At 58.9% G+C, this 23223-nt stretch overlaps 1 protein-coding gene across 1 annotated transcript; it reads left to right on the top strand.

The window, feature by feature from the left end:
* Positions 1-18436: 18436 nt before the first annotated feature.
* Positions 18437-22824, top strand: ISL2 (ISL LIM homeobox 2). The gene is made up of 6 exons (XM_054713401.1): positions 18437-18494; positions 19247-19436; positions 19517-19776; positions 21076-21359; positions 21875-22042; positions 22374-22824. Exons 1-6 carry the CDS (start codon positions 18437-18439, stop codon positions 22488-22490), a joined length of 1077 nt encoding a protein of 358 aa, XP_054569376.1. The 3' UTR covers positions 22491-22824.
* The last annotated feature ends 399 nt before the right edge of the window (positions 22825-23223 follow it).

Genomic DNA, 23223 nt, shown 5'->3' with positions numbered 1-23223 from the left:
TGCGCGGGTGACGCCACGCCCCTGGCTCCCCGCCCTCCGGTGTCCCCGCCCCCTCGCTCCAATTAGTCACGGGCGCTGCACCTGTCAGGTGCCCAGCTCATTCTCCGGGTCCCGGAAATGCAAGAAAAGGAGGCGCAAGACGTTGCCCTCTGGGTGGCGAACACACAATACAACATACAGACGATGTACTACATGCAACTGTACGCTTGCAACCTATATAATTTTTTAAAATTATATATTTTATTAATTTTTTACAGAGAGGAAGGGAGAGGGATAGAGTTAGAAACATCGATGAGAGAGAAACATCCATCAGCTGCCTCCTACACCCCCCCCCACTGGGGATGTGCCCGCAACCAAGGTACATGCCCCTTGACCGGAATCGAACCCGGGACCCTTCAGTCTGCAGGCCAACGCTCTATCCACTGAGCCAAACCGGCTGGGGCAACCTAACCAATGTAACCCCAATAAATTCAATTAAAAAAAAAAAAGATGTGGCTGAAACCGGTTTGGCTCAGTGGATAGAGCGTCAGCCTGCAGACTGAAGGGTCCCGGGTTCGATTCCGGTCAGGGGCATGTACCTTGGTTGCGGGCACATCCCCAGTGGGAGGTGTGCAGGAGGCGGCTGATGGATGTTTCTCTCTCATCGATGTTTCTAACTCTCTCTCCCTCTCCCTTCCTCTCTGTAAAAAATCAATAAAATATATTAAAAAAAAAAAGATGTGGCCCTCACCTGACTCTGGAGAAAACATCCAAGCAGACATATTTCTACTCTGAGAGGAGGGATTCACCGCATGGGTGATATTTGAACTGGGTTCCGTGGTGAGGACCTCTGTGGGCACACACAGGGGAGGATGGTGGGGGTGAAAGAAGAAGGCAGAAGAAGGCAGAATGGCTGGGGACAGGGCTGCAGACGCGGCTGGAAGAGCAGATGGGGGAAGGTCTTGAGTGGGGTGTAACTTGGGGCCCCACCCTAGCCCTCTCTTCTGTCTCGACTCTGCTATCCCTGGGCAGACCCACAGACTCCTGCCCACCAGCCCAAACCTCTGACCGCTGTGTCCACAAAACCACCTGCCTCCCCGCATGTCCTCAGGATTTCCGTCAACACCTCAGACCCACAAGTCCTCCCATTTATTTTCTTTAAAATAAAATACATCAGCCCAGCCGGCGTGGCTCAGTGGTGGAGCGTCGACATATGAACCAGGAGGTCACGGTTCGATTCCCAGTCAGGGCACGTGCCCGGGTTGCAGGCTGGGTCCCCAGTGTGGGGCGTGCATGAGGCAGCCGATCTGTGATTCTCCCGCACCATTGATGTTTCTCTCTCTCTCTCCTTTCCTCTCTGAAATCAATAAAAACAGATTTTAAAACAAAACAAAATAAATAGATCACTTGAAAAAGCCAGTAATTTAACTGTTAATAATGACAAGGCCTTGCGCTGCGTCTCACACACCAATTTGGACCCACCCTGTCTCAGGACTCCTTGGATGAACAAGCTTAACAACCTTCAGCTCCGTTACCCGTCGATCGCACGCAGATGCACCACTCTCCAGAGCCGCTCGAGAATGTCTGGGTAAGCATTTGGGGGGCAGCTGTCTGGTTATACGGGAGGCCCAGAGATTTGTCTTGAAACTGCATGTGCACAGCGGACCCAATTCGTCCCTTAAAATTTGGAAGCTGGTGGAGGTTGGACCCGAATACAGTTTCTGGGTGGTCTCCCCCTCTGCTTCAAAGTGGGCCAGGTGGAAATGGGCCTATATTCTTCATAAAAATACACACTGAGTGGCCAGATGATGATGATCTCTGAACGCATAATAATCTGGCTACTCGGTGTATATCACAAAAGGCTAATATGCAAATTGTCCCCTCGACCAGGAGTTCGACCAGCAGGCAGGCCGGCCAAACACCCATGTCCCCCTCCATCCCCCCGCAACCCGGCCAGGCTGGCTGGACCCCACCATGCACGAATTCATGCACCGGGCCTCTAATACACACACACACACACACACACACACACACACACACACACTGAGTGGCCAGATTATTATGCATTCAGAGATCATCATAATCTGGCCACTCAGTGTATTTTTTTAAAAATTGATTTCAGAGAGGAAGGGAGAGGAGAGATAGAAACATCAATAATGAGAGAGAATCGTGGATCAGCTGCCTCCTGCACACCCCACACAGGGGATCGAGCCCGCAACCCAGGCATGTGCCCTTGACCGGGAATGGAACCCTGACCTCCTGGTTCCTAGGTCGACGCTCAGCCACTGAGCTCTGCCAGCCGGGCGGGCCTCTATTCTTAAAACCTGCTTCGTAATTTCAAGGCCCGTCTGTGTTCTCAGGAAGAAATTATTTTGCAACAACGTTCTGCGTTTCTAAATAGAGCTCATGAAAATGCACCAACCTTCCTGGCAATGCCTGCCAACAACAGGATTTCTTTCTTCGTGCCAAAAATACCTACAAGGGTTTTAACGGGGCCACTTTCAGATTCTCCTTTCAACTCACCTTCTCCTTCCCAAGTGTTGTCATTTCTCTGTTTGAAAATCATGACCGTAAAACCTCGAACATGTATGGGTTATGCAAACAGCTTCCCTGGGTATATTTTTAATAATCTCCGCTCTTATTATTACCAGATGTTGCAATCCCCAAGGATAACAGAATGACAAGCGTTAAGGGTGAGACTGTGTGAGCCGGAGAAGTGTGATGTTATTCTGAGATAACAGGTGTCCGGCCTGGGTTTGTTTCAGGTTTTTTCCCCGCTTTTAGCCGAGACGCCTTAGAGAAATTCTTTAATGTCACGGACCCTCTGTGTCTCTGTTGGTCAGAGTACTGCTAATGCCTTCCTTACAGGGACTTGGTGACAAATGGGAGAGATCGTACGTTGTATCGGTTACCTATCGCTGCGTAACAAATTGTCCCCGAAATGTAGCCGCTTGAAACAACATTAATTATCTCACACGGCCCCTCGGAGCGAGGAGTCCTGGCGGGGCTCAGCCGGGTGGGGGGGGGTCTGGCCCAGAGCCTCTCCCACGCTGCCAAGACTCTGGAGACGCCCGTGGGGTTGAGGACTAGTGTCCCAGCTCACCCACGTGGCCGGTGGCGGGAGACTTCCCGTTCCTCACTCCAGGGACCTGACCATACGGCTTCCCCCAAAGGCTGCGATCAGAGACACCAACAGAGAGAGACATAAGCTGCAGCCTTCTATACCCTAAACTCAGCGGTGACAGACCCTCCTGACCGCTTATTCCACCGGTCACGCGAACCGCTGCTGATACCATGTGGGCAGGGACTAACAAAGCCAGGGGAAATTCAAAGCCCTCTGGGAGGCGGGCGGCCACCTCGGGATAAAACGGGCACAGACCTCGCCCTCAGGGGCTTCCGTTCTAGAGGCCCAGGGTAGGTGCTCAGAAAATACGTCTTCCCTTGGCAGTAACATCTTAGCTATTTCTCATCAATATTTCTATGACGTGCCAAAACCGGTTTGGCTCAGTGGATAGAGCGTCGGCCTGCGGACTGGAAGGTCCCAGGTTCGATTCCGGTCAAGGGCATATACCTTGGTTGCAGGCACATCCCCCGTAGGGGGTGTGCAGGAGGCAGCTGGTCGATGTTTCTCTCTCATCGACGTTTCTAGCTCTCTATCCCTCTCTCTTCCTCTCTGTAAAAAATCAATAAAATATATTAAAAAATATATATATATTTCTATGACGTATCCCCTCCGGCAAGGGAAACGAAGAAAGAAAGACAAAGAGACGGGACTGCCTCAAACTAAAACCCTTTGCGCAGCTAAGAAACCACCAGCCAGACGAAGAGGCAGCCTGCTGAGTGGGAGAAGGTATTTGCCAATCACCCGTTCAGTGAGGGGTTAATAGACAGCATTTAAAGAGAACTCGTACCGCTCAGCAACCAACAGCAAACAATCCACTCTAAAAAGGGGCTGAATAGACACTTCTCCAAAGAGGACATGCAAATGACCAATTGGCATATGAAAAGGTGCTCAATATCACTAATCATCAGAGAAATGCTAATAAAACCACAACGAGATACCTGATCGGCCCCTCCCACCTGCCGTCCCTGCCCCTTATCAGTCCCCCCACCCTGGTCAGGGGCGGGGCTGGCTGGCCAACCACCCAGGGTCCCTCCCCCCCCCCCCGTCTGGCCCTGACCCCCCTTACCCTCCCAATTGGGGGGGTGAGGCTGGCTGGCCAACCTCCCATGCCCCCCCTCCCAGCTGGCATGGCCCCGAATTGGCTCCTTTGCCAGCCCAGCCTGATCAGCCCCCATTGGGGCGGGCCAGCTGGACCCCACCTGTGCACGAATTCGTGCACCGAGCCTCTAGTCATCAATAAGTCAGCAATCGACACGCGTCGGCAAGAATGGAGAGAAAAGGGAACCCTCGTGCACTGTTGGTGGGAATGCAGGCTGGTGCAGCCGCTGTGGAAAACAGTAAAATTTAAAATGGAACAGCCATATGACCCAGCGATTTCATTTCTGGGTGTATTTCCAAAGAAATCCACAGCACTAATTTGAAAGAATGTATGCACCCCTATGTTCACTGTGGCATTATTTACAACAGTCGGGATATGGAAGCAGCCCAGTGCCCACCAAGACATGGGTGGATAAAAAAACGTGGTGGGACACATATACAGTGAAATGTGACGAGGCCATAAAAAAGGATTAAAGTGTACTGTTTGTGACAACATGGCTGAACCAAGAAGGTATTATGCTAAATGAAATAAGTCAGCCAGAGAAAGACAAATCCTATATAATAAAAGGCTAATATGCAAATTGTCCCCTTGACCGGGAGTTCGACCAGGGGGCGGGCTGGATAGACAACCGCCCATGGCCCTCCTCCTGGCCAGCCCCACTCCCAATTACGCCCCCCCCTCCCCACTATCTGGGCTAGCCGGATTCCACCCATGCACAAATTAGTGCACCGGGCCTCTAGTACTGTGTAATTTAATGTACATGTGGAATCTAAAGAACAAAATAAACAAAAATGAAACAGACTTATACAGAGAACAGCCTGATGGTTGCCAGAGGGGAGGAGGGTTGGGTGGGGGTGAAAGAGGTGAAGAGATTAAGAAGTACTAATTGGCAGTTACAATACAGTCCTGGGATGTAGAATACAGCACAGGGATATCCTATATAATAAAAGCCTAATATGCTAAGTGTCATATTAGCTTTTATTATATAGGCTTTTTAAAATATATATATATTTTATTAATTTTTTACAGAGAGGAAGAGAGAGGGATAGTTAGAAACATTGATGAGAGAAAAACATCGATCAGCCGCCTCTTGCACACCCCCTACTGGGGATGTGCCCGCAACCAAGGTACATGCCATTGACCGGAATTGAACCTGGGACCTTTCAGTCCGCAGGCCGACGCTCTATCCACTGAGCCAAACCGGTTTTGGCTATTATATTATATATTGGTCATCTATTCAACCAAAGCATAATCCTACCTAATAATAGGGTAATATGCAAATAACCATCACTCCACTACGCCCACGATTGGGCAGCGGGAGGCTTGAGGGCGGGACTTGGGGTGGCCTATCCGTTCATTGAGAGGCGCAGGGCGCAGGACTCGTGAGTCCCGCCCCCCGCGCCACCACCACCATCTTTGAGATCAACGCCTCCAGCCGGGACCTGAGCAGCCAGGTGATGTGGGCCAAGCGGCAGAAGGACTTCAAGGCCATTGCCAGCTTCCGGCAGGGCCGGCAAGGAGCAGCAGGAGGGCCTGGCGGGTCCAGCCCCGAGCTGCCAGTGTGGCAGGCGGAGCAGCCTGGGAAAGAAGAGGAGGAGGAGGAGGAGGAGGAGGAGGAGGAGGCGGGAGAGAGCATGGAGGATGTCTCATAGAGGTTGTGGGCCGAAAACGGCAACAGCCAGGACCTGAATGGGGAGCCAAGAGGTGGAAGGAGGAGGCCCGGCAGCTGGACCAGGATTTCTATGTCCCCTATCTGCCCAAAGATTTCGACAGTGAATGGGTCCTGAGCGTTGGTGGGGACCAGAGGTGCCTTTGAGCAGCAGGTGGCTGGTGCTGTCCTGGACCTGATGGGGGGCGAGGCCCAGAACCTGACCAGGAGCCGGCAGCAGCTCAAGTGGGACTGGAAGAAGAAGCGGTTTGTGGGACAGTCAGGACAAGAGGACAAAAAGAAGATAAGACAGAAAGTGGTGGCTCCATCAGCAGCTCCTACAAGCGGGACCTCTACCAGATGTGGAAGCAGAAACAGAAAACTGCCATATGCTCAACATCTGAGCCCCAGTGGGCCGCCAGCCGTCGGCGCTGTTGGCAGCGCTATTTCGGCCTGATCTGGTCGGGGCATGTGCAGGAGGCAACCAATTGATATGTCTTTCTCACATCCATGTTTCTCTCTCTGTCTCTCTCCTTCCCTTCTACTCTAAAAATCTATGAAAAATCTCCTTAGGTGAGGATTAACAAAAAAAAACAACAGTGCATACATACACACATATACAAAAATACATGAATATTGGAGGGTTGGGGAGCAGGGCCCCATAAGTGCACAAATTTTGTGCACCAGGCCTCTAGTATGCTAATGATATGCTAAGGCCGCTCAACTGCTCGCTATGATGTGCACTGACCACCAGGGGGCAGATGCTCTGACTGGTAGGTTAGCTTGCTGCTGGGGTCCAGCCCATCGGGACTGAGTGAGATGGGCCGGACAGGTCCTGGTGTCCTCCCATGTCCCTCCCCAGCTGGCCAACCTCCCGTGTCCCTCCCTGGCCCCGATCATGCACTGGTGGGGTCCCTTGGCCTGGCCTGTGCCCTCTTGCAATCCCGGACTCCTTGGGGGATGTCAGAGAACCAGTTTCATCCCGATCCCACAGGCCAGGCCAAGGGACCCCTCTGATGCACAAATTTGTGCACCAGGCCTCTAGTAGTCAATAATATTGTAATCACTGTGCTTGGTGCCAGGCTGGTGTTGGGAATATTGGGGGGTGGGGACACCTTGTAAAGTATAAGGTTGTCTAACTACAACGCTATACGCCTGAAACTAATATGCAATAATGTTGACTGTAAGCTGTACATTGAAAAGTAACACTTTAAAACATAAAAAACATTTCACTGTTTAAAAAATATACGTTCTCTCCCCAGTGAAACAAACAAAAAATCTTCATAAAAGAAGACTCTGCTGCCCTGGCCGGTTTGGCTCAGTGGGTAGAGCATCGTCCTGCGGACTGAAGGGTCCCGGGTTCGATTCCAGTCAAGGGCACATGCCTGGGTTGCGGACTCGATCCCCAGTAGGGGGCGTGCAGGAGGCAGCCGATCAATGATTCTGTCTCATCGTGGATGTTTCTCTCTCTCTCTCTCCCTCTCCTTTCCTCTCTGAAATCAATAAAAAAAAACATTTAGAAGAAGGAGGAGGAGGAGGAGGAGATGGAGGAGGAAGAGGAGGAGAAGAAGGAGGAGGAGGAGGTGGAGGAGGAGAAGAAGGAGAAGGAGGAGGGGGAAGAGGAGGAGGGGGAGGAGAAGAAGGAGAAGGAGGAGGGGGAGGAGGAGGAGGAGGAGGGGGAGGAGAAGAAGGAGAAGGAGGAGGGGGAGGAGGAGGAGGAGAAAGAGAAGAAGGAGGAGGAGATGGAGGAGGAGAAGGAGGAGGAGGAGGAGAAGGAGGAGGAGGAGGGGGAGGAAGAGGAGGAGGAGGAGGAGAAGGAGGAGGAGGAGGAGGAAGAGGAGAAGGAGGAGGAGGAGGAGGGGGAGGAAGAGGGGAAGGAAGAGAAGGAGGATGAGGAGGAGATGGAGGAGGAGAAGGAGGATGAGGAGAAGGAGGAGGAGGAGGGGGAGGGGGAGGAAGAGGAGGAGGAGGAGGAGAAGGAGGAGGAGAAGGAGGATGAGGAGGAGAAGGAGGAGGAGGAAGATGAGGAGGAGGAGGAGAAGGAGGAGGAGGAGGAGGAGAAGGAGGATGAGGAGGAGAAGGAGGAGGAGGAGGGGGAGGAAGAGGAGGAGGAGGAGGAGAAGGAGGAGGAGGAGGGGGAGGAAGAGGAGGAGGAGGAGGAGAAGGAGGAGGAGGAGGGGGAGGAAGAGGAGGAGGAGGAGGAGAAGAAGGAGGAGGGGATGGAGGAGGAGAAGGAGGATGAGGAGGAGAAGGAGGAGGAGGAGGGGGAGGAAGAGGAGGAGGAGGAGGAGGAAAAGAAGGAGGAGGAGGAGGAGATGGAGGATGAGGAGGAGAAGGAGGAGGAGGAGGGGGAGATGGAGGAGGAGGAGATGGAGGAGGAGGAGGAGGAGACTGCTAATCAGAGATACAGACACAATCCAAGGAACTCCTCTTGGGAAAGTAGGGAACCCCACCCTGATGTGACAATTACCAGTTGGAACACTCTTTGCAAGTTTTAGTGCAGAGGCTGAGCATTGACACTGAGGGTCCAGCTGAGGGAACTGTCTGAGAGAAAAGTGTGCCGAGCAAATGGGCGGTGTCCGCGGCCACGCCGGGGCGATGACTTCCCCCGGATCGCTCGCTCGGACCTTGGCGGCGTGTCCGGGCACACACACCCGTACTGTAAGGCTCTGCAGTCCCGGGCTCCTTACCCCTTCGGGGGGCCCTCGATGTGCCGATGCCTCCCCGCCGTCGGTTCTGTGGATGTTCAAAGTCATGTATGTACCACACAGAAGGTGACCTTGAGTTTGACCTCCTCTGGCATGCCCTCGGATGGCCTCCTGGTGCGCCCCAGTCAGGGACAGCTTGCTCCCCGGATGCTGTCCTGGCGTTAAAATATTCGTACCCCGGGCTCTCAGAGGAGACACGTGTGGCTCGCGGGAGTGATGGCCCAGCAGCTCGCGTCCCACGGGCCTTCGTCCCGCTGGAGTGAACCCGGAGGTGGGCACGCACACACCGACGTGCTGTTCTGAGCCGAGTAAAACACGCCTGTGTCCGCGGACACCCGTGGACGGACCGGACGCCAGGCCTTCCGCCGAGGCAGGTGCCCGAGGTAGTCCTCCGGCCTGCGCACTGAGGACCCGGAGCTCCTGGCTGAGCGGGGCGGACACCACCGCGGGCCTCGCAGCTTTAATGAGGGACACGGGTCCCCACAGGCTGCTCCTCCCTGAGAAAGGGGGGTGATGTCGCCTCACTCAGGGCTTAGAAGAGGGGGTTCAGGTGATGCCCAGGAGGGTCACCCAGCTGGCGTGACTCCGCGGTTGAGCGTTGACCTAGGAACCAGGAGGTCAGGGTTCGATTCCCGGTCAGGGCACAGGCCCGGGTTGCGGGCTCCATCCCCAGTGTGGGGGGTGCAGGAGGCAGCCGATCAGTGATTCTCTCTCCTCATGTTTGTTTTTAGCTCTCTCTCCCTCTCCCCTCCTCCCTGAAATCAATAAAAAAAAAAAAATTTATTGATTTTTTTACAGAGAGGAAGGGAGAGGGATAGAGAGTTAGAAACATGGATCAGCTGCCTCCTGCACGCCTCCTACTGGGGATGTGCCCGCAACCAAGGTCACATGCCCTTGACCGGACTCAAACCTGGGACCCTTCAGTCCGCAGGCCGACGCTCTATCCACTGAGCCACACCGGTTAGGGCTAAAAATATATTTTTTAAATTTTCTTTAAAAAGAATGAAATTGTCACTGGGTCCCCAGGCGTCTCCGCACGTAACCACGCACACCCTGAAACCACGATGAGGGTGTTGGGGCCAAGCGCGTGCCCCAGACCGCCCACGGTCCCACGGCTCGGGCCCAGTCCCGCCTCCACACGCGGCTGCCAGGTGCCTGCTGCGTGGGGCTTCCTCCTCGTTTCCAAGACGCCGCCCCAGCGGCTCTCAGTCTCCGGACCAAGATGAGTGCGGGGGGCCTGATGCGGCGGGGGCCAGACGTGGCGGGGATCTCCCTTTTCTGCGTCCCACGCAGAAAGAGAGATGAACGACCGGTTCTAAGGGGAGGCGGCCAGGGATTGAGAAATATTAGAAATAAAGAGAGGAGACACAGAGATAGATTTGAAAGCTGGGAGCCTGGGTGGATCTTTCTGTTCCTGGCTGAGGCCACAGAACCCATCCAGACTGCAAAGCTGGTGCTTTATTTATAACTAGAGGCCCAGTGCATGAAATTCATGCGGGGGGGGGGGGGAGGGGGTGTGTCCCTCAGCCCAGCCTGCACCCTCTCCAATCTGACACCCCTACTGGGATCGGGTCTAAACGGGCAGTCGGACATCCCTCTCACAATCCAGGACTGCTGGCTCCCAATTGCTCACCTGCCTGCCTTCCTGATTGCCCCTTACCGCTTCTGCCTGCCAGCCTGATCACCTCCTAACCACTCCCCTGCCAGCTTGATTGATGCCTAACTGCTCCCCTGCCAGCCTGTTTGCCCCTAACTGTCCTCCCCTGCAGGCCTGGTCCCCCCAACTGCTCTCCCCTGCAGGCCTGGGTACCCCCCAACTACCCTTCCCTGCAGGCCTGGTCGCCCCCAACTTCCCTCCTCTGCCAGCCTGGTCACCCCTAACTGCCCTCCCCTGCAGGCTTGATTGCCCCCAACTGCCCTCCCTTGCAGGCCTAGTCCCTCCCAACTTCCCTCCCCTGCTGGCCATCTTGTGGTGGCCATCTTGTGCCCACATGAGGGCAGCCATCTTTGACCACATGGGGGCAGCCATCTTGTGTGTTGGAGTGATGGTCAATTTGCATATTACTCTTTTATTAGATAGGATCAGGGACAAACAGGGCAATTGACAATGTTGTTGTAAGTTTCACGTGTTTTGGCAGCACTTGATGCCCCTCCCACAGCCCACTAGCTACCCAGGAAGGATCTAGGGAGCAGTTACAGGATCAGGCTTAATTCTGCTGGGAGGGGTCTGCCCTCCACACGAACTTGTTTGTGACCCTGCCACAGGTCAGTCCGAGGCTGAACCCTAGGACCGCTTCCTACAGATGAGGCTCTGAGCATTTTGCAGCCAAATGAGAAGAAGCAGGGTGACCTCATGGGAGTCTGACTAGGCCTGACGGAAAGGACTCTCTTCGGAAACTGGGTTTTTCCTCTTTGGGGCTAATGGGGCTCCTCTCCTGTGCACCGAGGGGAATCGGTGGCAGTTGGTTTTCTTCATGTTTTTTTTGGTGTGTGTTTCCATGTTTCCCTTGGCATCATGGTGTCATGGCGGTCCCATGTGATGTTCCTGTTGCTTTTCTCTCTCTCTTGTTTTTAAAATATATTTTATTGATTTTTTACAGAGAGGAAGAGAGAGGGATAGAGAGTTAGAAACATCGATGAGAGAGGAACATCGATCAGCTGCCTCCTGCACACCCCCCACTGGGGATGTGCCTGCAACCAAGGTACATGCCCTTGACCAGGAATCGAACCCGGGACCCTTCAGTCCGCGGGCCGACTCTCTATCCACTGAGCCACACCGGCCAGGGTCCTGTTGCTTTTCTCTTGGTTCTTGAATTCCAAAAGCCTGAGAATCACTGTCATATGAGCCACCTCACTCTGGAGGCCTCCCCTGGTCATGCAGGGCTCACTCTGCCTTTCTTTAAAATAAAAATATCATCGCTGACCGGTGTGGCTCAGTGGATAGAGCGCTGGCCTGTTTACTGAAGGGTCCCGGGTTCGATTCCGGTCAAGGGCATGGACCTTGGTTGCGGGCACATCCCCAGTGGGGGGGGGGTGCAGGAGGCAGCTGATCGATGTTTCTCTCTCATCGATGTTTCTGACTCTATCCCTCTCCCTTCCTCTCTGTAAAGTAATCCATAAAATATATTTAAAAATAAAATAAAACAAAACAAAAATATCAGTTTGAGCGTTTTCCCTGTAAAGTCAGAGTACAGTCACTACAATTGGTAAATTTAAAAAAAAAAAAAAAGTGCCAAGAAGGAAATAGAAAACTGCTCTAGTCCCACTTCTCAGAGAGAATAAACTTAGAGAGATGGCCTTCTCTTCCATTTTTTTTTTTTAATTTTTATCAGTCAAGTTTTTAACAAAAATGGAGTTATTTGGGGCAGGCTGTTTGAGTAAATGGGACCCTGCCGAGTTCACGGGAAAATCTTCCCTGTGCTCACTGTCTGAGCCTCACCCCCTCGCCTTCTGTGGGGCCTGAGTCTGGGCCGTTTATCCAGAGTGAACCCCTTGGGCCAGGGAGCATCCCGCAGCCTCCCCTACCAGCCGGGCTCAGCCCCTCGTCACGTCCAGTCAGTGCTGCATGAGTCTACCAGCCTTTTTATTTATTTTTTTAAAATATATTTTATTGATTTTTTACAGAGAGGAAGAGAGAGGGATAGAGAGTTAGAAACATCGATGAGAGAGAAACATCCATCAGCTGCCTACTGCACACCCCCTACTGGGGATGTGCCTGCAAACCAAGGTACATGCCCTTGACCGGAATCGAACCCGGGACCCTTCAGTCCGCAGGCCGACGCTCTATCCACTGAGCCAAACCGGTTTTGGCTCTACCAGCCTTTTTAAAGAGTATGTTCATTAGTGTCAGAGAGGAAGGGAGAGGGGAGAGAGAGATAGAAACATCAATGATGAGAGAGAATCATGGATCGGCTGCCTCTTGCACGCCCCCCACTGGGGATCGAGCCCGCAACCAGGGCCTGTGCCCTGACGGGGAATCAAACCCTGACCTCCCGGTTCCTAGGTCGACGCTCAACCACTGAGCTGTGTGGCCGGTTGAGTCCACCAGCCATTATGTAATGTCTTCTCTCCCGCGCTGTTTGCGGGGGGGGGGGCGGGGTAGGAGGGGTAGGGGGGCACCAGGACTCAGCGTAAGTGAGATCCCTACCTTGACAGCATGTTATTATCTTGCTCTGAAGGTCTTTACAAGCGTAAGGCCGCCTGAAGTGGCTATAAATAATTCACACTGCCCATAACTCAAGCTGATCAAAATAGACCTCATCACGGTGATGCGGCAAAATCCGGCACAAGCTGCTTTTCTGCTGCCTCCCAACCAATTACACGTCCTGGGCAGACGAAAACCTGACTGGATTCCCCGCCGAGTCGGATTAGGGCCCCTCTGCCGTCACATCGATCGCAATCTGTGCACGATTAGCCATCGGGTAATCCGGCCGGACAAGGGCCGACACCCAGACTCTATGGTCTCCCTCATCGTCGTCTGTTTTTGGAATCGGCTGGCAGCTCTCGCCTCCAGAGATGTTGCCGGGAAAGAGGATCCGTGGCGGGTCCTCCTGAAGATCTGTCGCCCGAGGGGCCTCCGCTGGAGCCGAGCGCTGGAGTCATGTGTAATCCCACTTTGTTTCCAGGCGACAAAGGGACCAAATAGGACCTGCGTTCATTGGTCCTCTTTCTGAAGAAAAACACGCACGCTGAGCTTCTCACAAATGTGTGCTAGGAAGAATAAAGGGCCTCCTTCTAAACCTTTCAGATTCTGACCATGGCCCTGACCGGCGTGGCTCAGTGGATAGAGCGTCGGCCTGCGGACTGAAGGGTCCCAGGTTCGGATTCCGGTCAAGGGCATGTGCCTTGGTTGAGGGCACATCCCCAGTGGGGGGTGTGCAGGAGGCAGCTGTATCGATGTTTCTAACTCTCTATCCCTCTCCCTTCCTCTCTGTAAAAAATCAATAAAATCTATTTTAAAAAAAGAAAAGATTCTGATCATAACTTGATGAAGATACACCTCTCATTGGAGGATCTAGGATAACCCATCTCCATGTGGTTTAGGATGAGAAAGGAGAGCATCTATGATTGGTAACGGGGCTGTAACCGGCCCCAAAGTCTGCACAACCTAAACCCCACCCAGTCCACACATCTGTGCCGACGGGGGAGCTGCCAGACTCCTTAGAGCCACTCCCAGACCAGGCCAGCTGGCCGGCCTCGCCTTCTGGAAAGACAGGAAAAATGAAAGTTTCCCAGAAGCTACCAGGCACAGCTCCTTCCCACGGCCCCTCCTCTCCCAAGATCCAGGTTTGGTGGGTTATGCAGGCAGCTCCCTCCAGCGTGGGATTTAAAAAGAAACAAAGGCATACACACACACACACACACACACACACACACACACATATATATGCATATATACACTGAGTGGCCAGATTATTATGATCTCTGAATGCATAATAATCTGGCCACTCAGCATATATACATACATACATACTAGAGGCCCGGTGCATGAATTCATGTATGGGTGGGGTCCAGCCAGCCTGGCCAGGGGAGGGGACATGGGCGGTTGGCCAGCCTGCCTGCTGGTCGAACTCCTGGTTAAGGGGACAATTTGCATATTAGCCTTTTATTATATAGGATATACACTGAGTGGCCAGATTATTATGCGTTCAGAGATCATCATAATCTGGCCCCTCAATGTGTGTTTACTTATTTATTTAAAGGCATATATATATATATATTTCAGAGAGGAAAGGAGAGGGAGAGACAGACAGAAACATCAATGAAGAGAGAGAAGCATCGATAGGCTAACTCCTCCATGCCCCTCACTGGGAATCGAGCCCGCAACCTGGGCAGGTGCCCTGACCAGGAATTGAACTGTGACCTCCTGGTTGACACTCAACCACTGAGCCACGCCAGCCGGGAAAAGGCTCCCGTATCTTAACGTCATTTTGTCACCCTTGTATAACGACCCTGTTGATCCCCCGAGGACGGAGGTGCTGCAGACGGAGGGTGTCTTCATGGAATGACTCTGGCATGTGTCTACTACAAAGAGAGCGAGAAGCGAATGAGCGAGCGAGGCCGTTCCCCTCCGGAAAGACTCGAGCAGCACATGTTCCTCACGGTCTCATGCGCTGGTGCAGGGGTCGGCAAACTCGTTGGTCAACAGAGCCAGGTATCAACAGGACAACGACTGAAATTCCTTTTGAGAGCCAAATTTTTTAAACTTAAACTATATAGGTAGGTACATGGTTATTCACTTAATGAGGGTACTCCTCAGCTGGCCTTTGCTAAAAACTCAAGGGGCCAAAGAGCCGCCTGTGGCTCGCGAGCCGCAGTTTGCCGACCGCTGGGCTAGTGGGTGTGAGTCTCAGTCCCACCTCTCAGGAGCTGGATTGACTTGGGAAGGTGATGGATTCATGTCCGGGATGCCCAGGGCCAGGGCCAGCTTCATGGGCAGGCAGCCTATGCTTTAAACGAGACCATCTGTGCCCGGCCGGCGTGGCTCAGTGGTGGAGCATCGACCTGTGAACCAGGAGGTCACGGTTCGATTCCCGGTCGGGGCACATGCCCGGGTTGTGGGCTCGATCCCCAGTGTGGGGCGTGCAGGAGGCAGCCGATCCATGATTCTCTCTCATCACTGATGTTTCTCTCTCTCTCTCTCCCCCTCTCCCTTCCTCTCTGAAATCAATAAAAATACATTTAAAGATAAATAAATTACACTGTCCGTGATGGCCTAGCCCAGGGCCCGGCCTGAAGCAAGTGCTCTGTGCACATGTGGCCCAGGAAGGAGGGAGCGGGGCCCAGCAGTGCACGGGGACCCATTTGCTCAGCGGTGTGGGGGGCGGGGGGACAGGCATGCCATGGGGAGAGCAGGGGCTGGAGCCTGGAGGCCGACCCTGATGTGCCCCTTTCTTCCTCTTCCCAGGCCTCAGCTGCGTCTCTGAAACATGGTACCTCCCCAGGGCCCCCCACACCCACGGCAAAGCCTCCGGCAGGTGATGGGGTGAAGCCCAGGCCCTTTGTGGCCTGTTCAACATGACATCTCCAACTGCCTGTGGAGGAAAGTGGAGGCCTGGGGGCAGGAGGTGGGAGGAGGCTGGAGGCAGGAGCCAGAGGGGAGGCCTGGCCTCCATCCCCAGGGACTCAGAGGAAGCGCCCTGGTCTGGGCCGGGAGGCCTGGCCTCCAGTTGCATCTCTGTCGCTTCCCCGCTGGGAACAGGTCCCTGGGCCCGCTGCCTCCCTGACACTCGTGCTGAGGATCAGTGCAGCAGCTGCCTTTGGGGGTGGGGTGCCCCTGGAGGGATCCCTCTGTGTGTCCCAGAAGCAAGGGGGTGCGAGGGCCCCATAACCCGGCTCTGCAGGCAGAGAGCCTGGGTCAAATCCTGACTCCCCTAGCTGTGCAACCTCTGACAACCTACTTAACCTCTGCAAGCCTCAGTTTTCCCATCTGTGAAATAGGGATAAAATTTTTAAATTGATTTCAGAGAGGAAGGGGGAGAGACAGAGAGAGAGAGAGAGAGAGAGAGAGAGAGAGAGAGAGAGAGAGAGAGAGAGAGAGAAACATCCATGGTGAGAGAGAATCATCAATCGGCTGCTTCCTGCACGCCCCACACTGGGAATAGAGGTGGGCAACCCGGGCATGTGCCCCAATTGGAATCCAACCCTGACCTCCTGGTTCCCAGGTTGAGGCTCAGCCACGGAAATGGGGGTAAATTTAACAACTGTAACTCCTTCCTCGGATTGTGGAGGACAAGGACAGCTGGTGCTGTTAGGCCCAGCGTTCCTCCCACACACGTGATTCTGTGAAAAACAGGAGACAGAACATCTCCGTGCAGGGGAAGGTGCGCCTGTGTGTGCATGCGCAGTGCGGGCCCACGGGAGCTGCCTGGGCCCCGCGCACGGGGAACACACACGGGCCGGCGCACCCCGGATGGAGGCTCCCAACATGGAGTCGCAGCCGCGGTGAGAGCCTCAGAGTTAACGCGGGTCGCGCTTCCTGAGCGCCAGGGACCGTCCTGAGCCCCGTCCAGACACTGATCTAATCCTCAGGGCAGTAGAGGTAGCGGCTCATCTCACCCCATTTTACAGACGAGGAGACTGAGGGGCAGAAAAGGAAAATGAGATGCCTGCGGTCACAGCCATCTGCGCAGCCAAGCGCACAGACGCCCGCCCCCCCGGCTCATCCCCGTTGTCTGTCTGTCTGTCTGTCTGTTTGACAGACAAATCCCTTCAGACGCAGCCTTCTCCCCACCCCGACCTGCAGCCACGGCCAGGAGAGCGCCCGTGGCCAGAGCCGCCAGGAACGCCTGCTGGCACCGCGGGGACTTTATGCGGAGAAACTGGCCCCGCGAGGAGACAGGGGCTCCCAGAGGCGAGGGCGGCGGTCAGAAGCCTTGAGCGACCGCTGGCCTCCCACCCCGACCCCCCACCCCCCACCCCCGGCGGGAGGCCCCGACGCAGCGCAGGCGGGTGGGCGCTCGGCAGAGGTTTGGTGCGCAGAGGCCTGGCCGGCTCTCCGCAAAGCTCTTCCCTGCGTCCTTGGCTGCAGCCATTCCGGGCGCGCAGCCCAGAGCTGGAGGCCAAGCAGCCTGGGTTGTCGGCAGAGGGGCCGGGGCCGAGGGGCCTGCAGAGACCGGGGCGGATCCAGGATCCGGTGGAGACGGTTCAGCTCGGGGCGCCGACCGCGCCCAGCCCAGCCCAGCGCGCACCGACCGCTGCGCACCCCGCTCCCGGGCCAACCACGGGCCCCCGCGCACGGGGAACACGCCCGGGGCCCGGGCCAGGCTCCGAGCCCTTTCCACCCAAACCCACAGCGACTTCTCGGAGAGGGATCGATGCCCGCACTCGGGCTGTCTGAGCACGGACCGGCCGCCGCACAGCCGGTCCGTTTCCCAGCGATTGTGTCGTGACGATTTGCTTTGGAAGTTGGGCTGTGACAGGAAACGTGAGAGTTTATAAACATGGGTCGTTCTGGGGGTGGGAACCTCATTCGACCCCAGCCTCGTTTCTACCCTGAGCGGGGAATTGAGGGGAGTGAGAGGGGAGGTGGTGGGGGGTGGGGTTCGATGTCAAAACACAACCCCTCCGCTGGAAATGTGCAAGTCCAGGCTCGAATCCGGATCCGGGAGCTTCTCTGGGATTCTGCGCCGCCGCGCACCCCACCCAGGGCTCCCACCTGGATAAGTTTTCCGGGCGCAGGGTGGGGAGTCCGAGAACAGTTTATCCGAACCGGCGTCCCTGGCCTCCCTCCCTGGCCTGGACCCCGAGAACAAAGGCGCAGCGAGGAGAGAGGTGCCACTGGAGGGTGATGATCCGGTCCAAGCAGACCCTCCCTCCCCAGCTCTGATTCCCCCAAAAAGTGAATTATTAATTTTAATTGATGAACATTTAAATACCATCCACTCCCCGGTGTCCACCTCCGTGCTCGGGCCGCCCCGAAAGTCCAGGCGGCCGCGCAGAGCCGTGGGGGCCGCGGGACCCGGGCGCGCGCGCGGGGACTGGGGTCGGTCCCGCCCGGACGCCCCGCCGCGGCGCGGAGGCTCCCGGCAGATTTCGGGGAGGGGGCTGCGCTCCATTGTTCACTCCGGCCAATCAGGGTCGCCCCTTTCCCTGCAGCCAATCCCGCGTCGCCCCCGCCTCCCACCCAGCGCGCCCGCCCACCGGCTGCGGGTCCCCACCGCCTCCCCCGCACCCCGGTTCTGGCGGGGGGGGGGGGGGGGGGGCTGGTGACGCCGCAGGTCCCGCCCCCGCCCGGCCCGGCGACGGCGTGCTGACGTCATGCTGCGTGCGGGCCGGTGTGGTCGGTCCTGCGAGTCCGCGGGGCCCGAGTTAGTTCGCCAAGAGCCGGCGGGGCGCGCGACCCTGGTGCTCCGCCCGGCGCGCCCGCCGCCGCCTGCATGGTGGACCTCCTGCTCCGGTGTCCGGCCCCGGGTGCGATGGGGGATCCCGCCGAGAGTGAGTCTCCCCGGGGCGTGGGCGTGGGCGTGTGCGCGCTGGAGGCGCGGGGTTCCTGCGGCAGGAGGATGCCGGCCGGGTTCCACAAGTGGCTCGTATTGGACCGGACCCTGGGCGACCCAGAGCGGAACGGACGCCGTCCCCCCGCAGCGCGACCCCCCGCGGGCCCCCCGCTGCTCTGATGCACAGCGATCCAGCCCTTTCTCCAGCTCGCGGGCTGGCCTCGGGCTGCGGGAGCTGCTGAGACAGTTCGGTGGGGCTGCGGGCGGTGGGCTCCGGCTGCTGGCTGGTCTGGGTGCGTCCAGATACAGAGCGGTTCTCTGGCCGGACCGGGGCGTCCGGGAGGAGCGGGGCGCCGGGCTGAGCCGTGCGCGGTGCGGCTGCCGTGGGAGGGGGCCGGGGTCCCGCTCCTGGGGACGCGGTGGGTCCGCAGAGCCCGAGTGTCCAGTTCCTTTCTCCTCACCCACGACCTTAGCTTTTGGATCGATACAACGACGGTCCAAATGGATGTTTTTTTTTTTTTTTTTTTTTTTAAGTTTTGGGGTGAGGGGCGGAGGCCAGACGCCTTTACAAATCCTGTTTTTGTTTTTGAGTTTCCAGTCGCCCGGAACCTTTAGAAAGTCCGCTTCCTTTTTCTCGTGGCGCAATTCTCGCCCGAGAGCAAGCGGGCCGGGGCGGGCCGGGCCGGGCCGGGGGGGGCCCCCGGTCGCGGCGGATCTGCAGCCGGGCCTGACGGGTGTCCTTCCCGGCAGAGAAGCCAGGCACGGCCACGTGCGTGGGCTGCGGGAGTCAGATCCACGACCAGTTCATCCTGCGCGTGTCCCCGGACCTGGAGTGGCACGCCGCCTGCCTCAAGTGCGCCGAGTGCAGCCAGTTCCTGGACGAGACGTGCACGTGCTTCGTGAGAGACGGGAAAACCTACTGCAAGCGGGACTACGTCAGGTGAGGCCGCCGCCCCCTCCCGGCGGGCCCGGGCCGCCGCCCCGCGCTCACCGCCCGCCCCGCGCCCGCCCGCCCCGCAGGCTCTTCGGCGTCAAGTGCGCGCAGTGCCGCGTGGGCTTCAGCAGCAGCGACCTGGTGATGCGCGCGCGGGACAGCGTCTACCACGTCGAGTGCTTCCGCTGCTCCGTGTGCAGCCGCCAGCTGCTGCCGGGCGACGAGTTCTCGCTGCGGGAACACGAGCTGCTGTGCCGGGCCGACCACGGGCTCCTGCTGGAGCGCGCGGGGGCCGGCAGCCCGCGGAGCCCCGGCCCGCTCCCCGCGCGGGGCCTGCACCTGCCAGGTGAGCCGTCCGCGCGCGCGCGCGGGGCCGGGCGCGGGGCCGTCGCCGGGACGGGACGTGGTCGCTCGTGTGTTTCTGTGTCTGCGGCCGCGGTGCGTGCGGGGAAACCGTCTGTGGGCCTCCGGGAGCCAGGACGGTGCGGGTGCGTGCGTGCGGGGCGGACACGGAGAGTTGTGTCCCCGTGATCGGGACACGGGGGCCGCGGGTCCCGGAGCAGGAGCAGGGGCGACAGCGGCCGGCGATGGAGGAGGAGCGCGGGCCCGGCTCAGGCGGCTCGGAGGCCCAGTTTGAGGAACAACGTAGCCAAACGCTCCCCGGCGGGGAGGGAAGGGAAGGGGCACACTCCCGCGGGGGACGCCGTGGGTCCTGCGGGGCTGAGTGCGCGGTCAGGGTCCGTGTGCCGGGCGGGGGCCCAGCGGTGCCGTGAGGCCTGGCCAGGTCCCCGCTGCCACCACCCCGGCCTCTGGCCTCCGCTGCTTCCCCTATGGAACCGGCACACCGGGCTGGGCCGGCTGTTTGTAAATATTTACCCAGAAACCCCGGGCGGGGGGCAGGGGGCGGGGTGGATGCGCAGGAATTCGGGGTGTGCAGACCCCGCGGGGACGCGCGATGAAGCCAGTTCCGGGAACCGCGCGCCCGGACCTCCCTTTTGTTAGTCGCGGGGCCGCGAAAATCGGGGCCTGTTTTCCCGGGTGGAGAGAACGCGAGGCCGGGCGCGGGCCGTACCGGCAGCCGCTGGGCCGGGAACGCGGGCGCCTTGAGGGAGGAACCGCACCCGGGCCGGTGTGCACAGCCCGAGTGACCCCCTGAAAGAGGGGGTAGGGCTGGAGGGGCCCGAGGCGCGGGAGATGAGCCCCCAAATTCGAGCAGCTAGGCGCTGCCCCCCCCCCCCTCCAGAGGCCGTGGGCGCCCCTTTCCTCTGTCTCCGAAACATGGACTTTTCCTGGAGGCGATTCCGTCTCCCGTTCAGGGCGCGCGGGCCTCCTCGGTGCAGTAAGTGCAGGAGGCCCGGTGGGCAGGTCGGGGGCAGCCACTCCCGCACTCGGGCGGGCAGGTCGCTGCGCCCGCGGAGGGTCGGGGGCTCGGGAAGGGGCGACCAGGCGCACCGCCCTCCGAGTGGGGCGGAGAGAGAGAGAGGGAGGCGAACGGTACAACGAAATCAACGAATAAAAGAGAAACGAAGTCCGGCGGAGGCCTCGACGGGGCGGGGGCGGGCGGCGGCCGCGGGGCGCCCCGGCCCCTCGCTCACCTCGCTCACCGCGCCCTTTGCTCCCCCCCGCGCGCGCCGGGTGCGAGCAGAGCCCGGGTCGGGCCGGCAGCCCGCGCTGCGCCCGCACGCGCACAAGCCGGCGGAGAAGACGACCCGCGTGCGGACGGTGCTCAACGAGAAGCAGCTGCACACCCTGCGGACCTGCTACGCCGCCAACCCGCGGCCCGACGCGCTCATGAAGGAGCAGCTGGTGGAGATGACCGGCCTGAGCCCGCGGGTCATCCGCGTCTGGTTCCAGAACAAGCGCTGCAAGGACAAGAAGAAGTCGCTGCTCCTGAAGCAGCTGCAGCAGCAGCAGCACAGCGACAAGACGGTGAGGGCCGGCCGGGCGGCGGGGGGGAGGGCCGGGCCGGGCGGTGGACAGGCCCGCGTCCCGCGCCCTCCTCTGGAGAGGGCCCTGGGGAGACGGGGGAGTGGGCCTCCCCAGACGGTGTGCGTGGGCCTTCAGAGTAAGACTCTCCGTGGGGTTCTGGGCTCCCTAATTACTGTATCTGAGCTGGGGTCTCCGTCCCCCAAAGGCAGATCTGAGTTGGGGTCCCTGGAGCCCAAGTCTGGCCGGTCTTGTCCTGCATTCGTGGCGAGGACGGGGACTCAGGCCTGGGGTTCCCTGGCCCTGGGGCTCCCAGCCCTGAGGCCGGGCCGTGGCGGCGGGTTTGCGGGGTCGAGGCCCCCGGGGGATTCTCTCTGGGGAAGGAGAGCCAGGCCCGTGCGGTCGCGTCAGGCCGCCCATCGCGCGCCGGCGCCCCGGGCCCCGCGTCCCAGGGGGAGGGGAACGCGAGAGCGAGACCTGACTCGGCGCGCCCCCCTCACCCTCTCCTCGTCCCCAAGAGCCTGCAGGGCCTGACCGGGACGCCGCTGGTGGCGGGCAGCCCCGTCCGCCACGAGAGCGCCCTGCAGGGCAGCGCGGTGGAGGTGCAGACCTACCAGCCGCCGTGGAAAACGCTCGGCGAGTTCGCGCTGCAGAGCGACCTGGACCCGCCCGCCTTCCAGCAGCTGGTGAGGCCCGGCCGCCCGCGCCACCGGGGATTTGGCCGTTTGGCCGGGGAGGGGGGCCTTCCGTGGGGGACCAGCTGGGACAGCCCCAGGGAAGCGGGGGGTTGGTGTTGGGGGGAGGGCACTGCAGCCGCACCCCGGCCCGTCATTCGCTCTCAGCCAGGCCTCCCCGGATTCAGGCGCGCGCAGCAGAGGGGTGACCCGGCCCTTGGGGGGCCCGGCCGAGGTCTCCGAAGGGCTCGCTCGCCGCCAGAGGCGCGTCCCCAGGGGGCATCCGTCTCGGAGCCCCCCCCCGCCCCAGGCGCGTCCTCACGCCCCTCCCTGCGGCCTCCAGGTCTCCTTCTCCGAGTCCGGCTCCCTGGGCAACTCCTCCGGCAGCGACGTGACCTCCCTGTCCTCGCAGCTCCCCGACACGCCCAACAGCATGGTGCCGAGCCCCGTGGAGACGTGAGGCCCCGGCCCGCGCCGCGGACCGCGCATGCTCCCTGCATGAGACTCGCCCGCTCAGCCCAGCCCAGCGCCCCCGCCTCCGCACCCGGCATTATTGTGATTTAACGAGAAGGTTCGGAGGGGCGTCCGGACGGACGGCCGCGGGCCCGGGGCGCACCCGCTCTCCCGGGCTGGAGAGCCCCGCTCCGAGGACCTGGGTGTTCTCAGCCGCGGGGGGACCCGAGGGGCTCCGGCGGGGACCGGACGGAGGGCCGGGAGGAGCAGACCTCCGCCCCGCAAAGCGCATGGCTGCCGGGGGAAAAACGGAAACGGGACTTACCTTGAACGCGTTTAAATTATCCGCCGACGGAGGACAGAGCGTGTGAGCCTTTGCCCAACAGAACGTAAGTTATTGTTATTTATTGTAAGAACAGTCCGCTCATCGTGGGACGAATATTTTCATCTTAATAAAAAAAATAATAACCGGACGCGAAGCTGCTCCCGTGTGTGCGGGCGCCGCGGGGTCGGGGCCTCGCGCGGTCCGTGCGCCCCCGCCCCGCGTGCCCGCGCCCGGCCGGCCGGGCGGGGGTTGGACGCCGCGCGGGGCGGGGCTGCGACCGACGGGGTCCGGGCGCGCGGGCGCGCGGGGCGGGCTGGGGAGGGGCGGCCCCGTTGGCGCGGGCGGCCGGCGTGGGGCGGGCTCGGGCCTGAGGTTCCCGCAGCCCCTCGTGGGCGGCGCCCCGGGCCCTCCCGTC

Source organism: Eptesicus fuscus, chromosome 25 (assembly GCF_027574615.1).
Source record: "Eptesicus fuscus isolate TK198812 chromosome 25, DD_ASM_mEF_20220401, whole genome shotgun sequence".
In the NCBI taxonomy this organism is placed as follows: domain Eukaryota; kingdom Metazoa; phylum Chordata; class Mammalia; order Chiroptera; family Vespertilionidae; genus Eptesicus; species Eptesicus fuscus.
Note: the sequence above shows the minus strand (reverse complement) of the source record. Positions and strands in the feature narration are given on the sequence as shown.